At 38.9% G+C, this 7,039-nt stretch overlaps 1 protein-coding gene across 1 annotated transcript; it reads right to left on the bottom strand.

The window, feature by feature from the left end:
- Positions 1 to 3,251: 3,251 nt before the first annotated feature.
- Positions 3,252 to 6,395, bottom strand: LOC117923505 (protein SRG1-like). Its single transcript, XM_034841826.1, has 4 exons — positions 6,025 to 6,395; positions 5,486 to 5,733; positions 5,062 to 5,386; positions 3,252 to 3,665 (listed from the first exon to the last, which is right to left on the bottom strand). The coding sequence occupies exons 1-4, from the start codon at positions 6,277 to 6,279 to the stop codon at positions 3,399 to 3,401; spliced, it is 1,095 nt and encodes a 364-aa protein (XP_034697717.1). The 5' UTR covers positions 6,280 to 6,395; the 3' UTR covers positions 3,252 to 3,398.
- Between the last annotated feature and the right edge of the window lie 644 nt (positions 6,396 to 7,039).

Below are 7,039 nucleotides of genomic sequence, written 5' to 3'. Positions count from 1 at the left end.
AAGGGGATCGGAATTAGTGGAGGGATAGAATCAGAAGTGATGATAGGGGAGGACACAGCTGGTGATGAAGGAGCAGACAAGCTGGGTGAATTGATTAAGGCAGGTGTAGAAGAAGGGAGGTGTGGAGGGGGTGAAGGTGGAGGAGATGAAGACTGAAATGGAAAAGAGAATTCATGGAAGATCACATTTCTGGAAATGTAGATACGACTAGTGGAGACATCAAGACATAAGTAACCTTTATGAGCTGGTGCATATCCAAGAAAGACACAAGCAGTTGAGCAATAGTAGAGTTTATGTTGTGTATAAGGATGTAAGGATGGGAAACACAGGCAACCGAAGACTCGAAGATGATGATAGTTGGGAAGTTTATGAAAAAGGGCTTGAATGGGAGACTGAAAATGGAGAAGTTTGGCTGGTAGAAGATTAATAAGATACACTGCTGTTTGAACAGCATATGTCCAATATTTGGAGGGTAAGAAACTTTGAGCCATAAGAGCGAGACCGGTTTCAACAAGATGGTGAATTTTCCTCTATGCTCTTCCATTTTGCTGGGGTGTACGAGGACATGAAAACTGATGGAGAATACCATGAGCTTCAAGGTAAGGTTTGAAGGCCAAGAATTCTCCACCATTGTCAGACTGAATGCATTTGATGGTGGTATGTAACTGGTTTTCTACCATCTTGCGGAAGGTAATAAAAGAGTGGAGAGCCTGGTCCTTGGTGGAAAGGAAATAAATCCAGGTATGCCTGGAATAGTCATCAATGAAGATAAGAAAGTAGCGGGCTCCTGTTATAGAGATAGAAGGAGCAGGTCCCCACAAGTCAGTATGAATGAGGGCTAAGGGATGAGAGGCATGAGAAGATGACAAAGAATAAGGTAAGGAATGAGACTTAGCCAATGGACAAATGATACATGGAGCAATTTTATTAATCTGTAACGTAACAGAAGGATTACAAGAGGCTAAAGCCTTAGAAAGAATAAGAGCTGCTGGGTGTCCAAGACGGGAATGCCAAATTGCACCATCAGAAAAGGAGCTTGTGGTCACAAACACACGAGGAGGAGATGAGGAGGAGAACTCATACAGACCGTCCCTAAGCCAGCCCTTGAGAAGAATCTTCTTGGTGACCTGATCCTTGACAAAGAAATAGGAGGAATGAAACTCAAAGAAAACAGCATTATCCGTGCAGAATTTGGAGACACTGATGAGATTGGTGGAAAGATGAGGTACATGAAGAACTTGATTTAAGGAAAAGGTCTTGGAAGGAAAGAAAAAGGACTTGGTACCTATGTGAAGAATGGGTAACGAATTGCCATCACCAATTGTGACTTGATCAGTACCTGAATATGGCTGAACACAAGAGAGAGTTTGAGCAGAATGACTAAGGTGGTGAGTTGCACCAGTGTCAAAGAACCAAGAATCTTGATGATCTGGTGCGGCAGCAAGCATGGCATGAGAAAAAGAAGCCTGTGCAGGTGGAACACCATTGTTGCCTTGATAGTTGATGTCAAAACGGTGATAACATTTGATAACCGTATGACCGAACTTGCCACACAATTGGCATTGAGGACGTGTAGATAGATGATGTGGTTTGTTATGAGCAGAGGGTATTGGGTGATGGTTTCTTGGTTGCTGAGGGTGGAATCTTGTTGGAGGTTTGTTAGAAGAAGATGAGACTTGGTGCTGAGGTCTTGACGGATGATGATAATGACGGGGTTGATGAGGTCTGGATGGTTGTCTGGATGGAACAGAAGCCATATGGGCAGAGGCAAAAGGAAGATCTGTAGGGGACGAAAGCTGGAGATGTAATCTTTGCTCATGGGTAAGAAGAATGCTGTGGATGGAATGGAGAGAGAGGTCATCTTCGCGAGCGGTCAAGGAGGCTACAATAGAATTGTAGTCTGGACCTAGGCCTCCAAGAAGTTGAAGAATGTGATCTCTGTGCTTAACCGGTTCCCCCACAGTAGCAAGATTATCAGAAATGGTCTTCATCTTGAGAATGTAATCTAGCATAGAATCACCACCCTTCTTTGTGGTCTGAAATTCAAGGCGAAGCTGCATAATTCGAGCCTTGGATGAAGCAGAAAAAATCTTGTGTAAAGCCATCCAAGCTTCATGGGAAGTCTGAAACCCAACAATTTGACCCATAATATCTGGGTTTAAGGTAGAATACATCCAACTAAGAACCATGCGATCAAAACGGTGCCATTGCACAAAATCAGGATTGAGATCTCCAGTAGGTAACTCCTTGGGCGGGCAAGATTTAGTGCCTTCGATATACTCTTCAAAGCCATTAGCATAAACTACATTTTCCATATGAGTTTTCCAGAGAATGTAATTGTTACGGTCAAGTTTGATGGGGAGGGCATGGTTGAGGGAGAGCAAAGAGGCTGAGTTGTGGGTTGAAGGAGAAGATAACTGGTGTTCAGAAGATTGAGTGGATGACGACATCTTTGTAAAAAAAAAAAAAAAATCAGGAAGACAAGGGTGGCTCTGATACCATGACAGCTGAGAAGAAAATATACAGAAGAGAAAAAGGAGAGCTGATTCTCATTATCTCAAGATTACATTGGCACAAGTATTTATAGGCTAAGTAAGGTGGTTAGTTAAGGTGGGTTTGGAGAGGTTACACGGTTGCTCAGTTACAACTGTATGAGAGGCAGTTAGGGTAGAATCTGTTTGGTTATCACATATCTCCTATAAATGTCATGCCATGATTCTGCCATTTTCCATATTTTAAGTCTCTCCAAATCAAACCCAAACAAAAAGTAGGGTTTTATGAGGCAGCATCGGCATGCTTGAAGGGTTATATTGTTGTATAAATTTAATTATGTCATGAGTTGATATTACACGCATGCATAACATCAATGGATGGAGAGAGAGAGAGAGAGAGAGAGAGCTAGACAGAGATCCTCTTCAAATATTGATGTGTGCTTTTAATATAATAATAAGATTACAAATCAATTGAGTTTAATCATTCAAACTTTTGGTGAGTAAAGAAGTCAAGTGTTTGGCAAAGTAAGACAATTGCAATTAAGTCAATCTATTCTATGGCAAAGCGGTAAAACCCTAAAAATTAAGAGCAATACAGAACTTTAGAAGGCTAGGGTATACATGAAAGTTGTTTCAATTTCAGAATGTTTGAAGATGTTCGGGGAACACCACTACCAGACACCGATGATAGCTAGCTCCACTGTGTTTTTGTTTTGATTTTTATCACATGCATCGATTTTTACCATCAAACAAGGGTAGTTGATAACTCTAGCAAAAATGTTCTGATGTTATATTAAGCTATCACTAGCTATAGTAAGACAGGAACACTACTACAAACATGCATACTACAAATATTGGTTCATTTTTTTTGTATAGTCAAATACTTATTGTACTTATTGCAAGGCATCAAGCATTGTTGCCTTCCCCATTTTTGATCTTCATATGCTCCAGGAATGATTTTCCATCCAGTTTACGAGAGAAGAAATCTTTGAAGTATTTCTCCATCCCTACTCGTCTGTACAGTGGTGGGTTTTGGGGATTTATCAGACTAACTGCGGGTCCAATCTCAGCAGAGAATTTGGGATTGAAGAACATGGCCATGGAGATCCTCTCTCTGGCTGAATTTACTATTGCCCGGTGCTCAATGCTAGTGTAGGCCCCATTGCTTACCATCTGCAAAACAGGAAGAAGCCATACTCGGTGAATCAGATCTCATATTTCAGTAGCACTCATTGTTGATTTTTTTTTTTCTATTAATATCAGAACTTAAAAATCTTATTAAATTACACTTCTAATTGTTGGCCACGTCAAAGAGAACCATAGGTCGATCCATAAATGAGGGTTCTTGCATGGTTAGTGAGCTTCCATTAATAAGAACACATGTTCAAAGCCAGAAGAAATATTTGATTCCTTTAGATAATTCAATGGGGCAAATATAAAAATACTCTAAAGTTGAGCCAAAAAACCAATCGATTAAAATGTTTTAGTTGACAAATCATAGTCATTCAAACCATAAAACATGGGCGGCAATTGGTTCTATAAATTATAACTCATGGTTTTCACCCCAATATTGGTGTTATAAGGCGTCAAAATTGCCAACCTACTTAATTTGTTATATAGGTTATTTTAGTAGTCTATATAGATGAATGTAGTACATGTGATTGAATTAATTGTCGTCGTGATGCTTTATATCTTGGGTCTTAAACAACTTTGAAATTTGGTTTCATTCTTTGTTCCTTCATCCTATATGTTTGTACTCTTATTCAAACTTCATTTTCTTGGACTTTTCACAATATACTTGAGGTTGGGATAAAAAATTCACAATACCTTTTTTTCATTTCAAAATGAAATGAATTCTGAACCATTTTTTCAGTAAGAATGTAAGGAATATGGATGATAGGACTCCACCATGGAAGGTTCCTTGGCTTAAGAAAAAAAGCATGTGACCTTAATTCGTTGGTCGGGGGACAATAAAGGTTTGATAAACTTGAATAATTTAAGGTTTTTCAAATGAGGGAAGATGATTTATGTTCATGTTTCGTCAGGGTTAGAAATTAGCCAAGTATACAAGGTAAGGCTAGGATTTATTGTATAGATCTTAATTCATAAAGCAAAATGAACTAGTGCAAGAAAGTCAAGTTTTTTTTTTCTTTATCATTTTTTATTTTTCAAGCAAAATTATAAATAATATAATTAAAATAATAAAGAAGCAGGATGTCATCTCATACCTTAAACTTATGCCCACCTTAATATTTTGGAGTTTGTAATTTCCTAACTTAACCCTGGTGCTAACCCATACAAACCCTATCCATGCCAAGGCAAACCTTGGGAACGGATCCCCCAATGGGTGATGATTGAAGACATAGAATTATAGATTGTGGTCATGCAGGCCGCCTACTAAAAGGAAAGTTCATGCTGTTGGGGATGTTTAAAAGTGGCATTTAATTATAAATAAATAAAAATTTAGAAAATATGTTTGAAAATGATGAATGGCTAGGTTTTAAAATGTGGATCAGACTCTATTTATTATTAATTTTTACTTGCAAGAGAGAGGGAAGTTTGGAAGAACCTCTAGAATGTCTCCTACATTCACGACAAGTGCATCTGGGAGGAAGTTCACTGGCATCCAAAACCCATCCTTCTTTATTTGGAGACCATCCACTCCATTGACTTGAAGAAGGATTGTGATAACGGTGGCGTCGGAATGAGGTGTAAGGCCCATAACCTGATCTGGTTGTGGGCATGGAGGATAGTAAGTCATCCTCACTGCCTGCATCCCGTCATCAACCAACCCTTCCATCTCTCCATCGTCCAACTTCAAAGCTTTAGCCATAAACCCTAGAAGTGTCATCGCAAGTTTTTGCAGCTCTGATAGGTAACGCTCCAAGGCATCCCTGCAGTGAAGAGATAACTTTAGTTATAACTGACAGAAGGACAAGAAGAAGAAGAAGAAGAAGAAGAAGATGACGATGATAAAGATGATGATGAAGGACCTCAGTGATGGGGGAAGCTCAGGCAATAGATGGGGCTTCCTTCTATGGATAGGGTTGGTGACCATGTAAAACCTATCACCCCAGTCTAGTTTTTGATTTTCTGATCTGATCAGGGACAACCCATACCCTTCAACATCACCTGGCCTCTTCTTGTATTTCATCCTCTCTTCCAAGGGAAGCTTGTAAAATTCTTCAATCTCAGATCTTAGTTTGTCCACAAGTGAAGAGTTGACTCCATGGTTCACCAACTGTGCATCCATGAACACACATGTTAGATTTATTATTATTTTTTTGCTATTGTATTTAACATAAATATACATAGGCCATGGCTCTACGAAATATAAGGGTACATAAAAATACAGTTAACACGATATGGAGAAAATCATTTCTGAATAATTCTGTTGGTCTTCCACATTCCTCTTCCTTTGTCTGCATTCAGGAACCTGGGTTTCATGGCGCCCAAAGAACAGTTTCTAAAGTTGTAGTGCAATAATCATAATAATCAAGTAGAAAAATGATTCAAGGCTATTGAGAAAAACCTGAAAGAGGCCCCATTCTTTGCAAGTTGAGTGCAACTTCTCTAGCTCAAAATCTGTGGTTTCACTCATGGTCAAATGTTTCATGTCAACAGTGGGGATGGTTATCACGGAAGTGCTCTTTGGGAGGTCAACTGGAAGCTCCTGATCATTCAGGAGAAAGGGCAGAGGGACTGCAGCCATGGGCTCTTTGGCAAGCTCCTGAACACTGAGTATAAGAGGAGCACTACCAAAGCTCAAAGACCCTGTTGATGCCATTGCTAGTTACTTTAATTGAGTGCATCCATTCAACCATCTTAAGATGGTATTTATAGAACAAATATACGTTTGTGGGGGGTGTGGGTAGGGGGGAAAGAGAAGTAAAAATGGCATATCTAACAAAGAAGTACTACGACAGGATTGATGAGTTCCATGGAAAGATTTAACGGCGTCAAGAGACTAATGGAAGAAAAATTCACTTCAATCTATTTATGTAAGCCAGACTCTTCCTTCACAAAGAAAATTAATGTCAATCAACTTCTTGTGTAGTTCAGAAGCGTGTTAACAGAAACAACTTCACAGCGACTTCACCTACATATATATATATATATATATTTACTAAGAGAAAAGAGGAGGCTTTGAGCCAAAAACTATTAGTCCATGATCAATTACATTACAAGGAAGCTAACACTTTCTCCAACATTAGTTATCCATGTAAACAAAATGCTAATTCTATTTAGGGTTTGTATATATTCTCGGTACAAAACAAAACAACATTTTACTTTGCACTGTACTTTGATAGAGAATGGCCTTGCGGATAATTACAACTTCATGGGAAGGGGCCGGGCTTAATAATGGTTTTAGTTAGCAGGACGGAAATGGATGCGTGTTTGTTTTTGACAAATTAAAAGAAAATCAAAGAGATTATATATAATAGCTTCCTAAAATTACCCATCAAACATATGAAAAGTTGGAGCCTGACAGAAGCACCACTCAGGGAAATATACACGTGGGCTAAAGAAAAAAAATATTAAATTTA

The sequence above is a fragment of the Vitis riparia genome, chromosome 10 (genome assembly GCF_004353265.1).
Source record: "Vitis riparia cultivar Riparia Gloire de Montpellier isolate 1030 chromosome 10, EGFV_Vit.rip_1.0, whole genome shotgun sequence".
Classification (NCBI taxonomy): Eukaryota; Viridiplantae; Streptophyta; class Magnoliopsida; order Vitales; family Vitaceae; genus Vitis; species Vitis riparia.
The sequence above is the reverse complement of the archived record's forward strand: the minus strand, read 5'-3'. Positions and strand labels throughout refer to the sequence as shown.

Excerpts from the sequence above, each read along its gene's own strand:
- LOC117923505 (XM_034841826.1), bottom strand. The coding sequence starts at position 6,279 with ATGGCATCAACAGGGTCTTTGAGCTTTGGTAGTGCTCCTCTTATACTC. Across the intron at positions 5,387-5,485 it reads GAGCTTCCCCCATCACTGAG|GGATGCCTTGGAGCGTTACC; the intron begins GTCCTTCATCAT and ends TCTTCACTGCAG. Across the intron at positions 3,666-5,061 it reads ATGTAGGAGACATTCTAGAG|ATGGTAAGCAATGGGGCCTA; the intron begins GTTCTTCCAAAC and ends CCTGTTTTGCAG.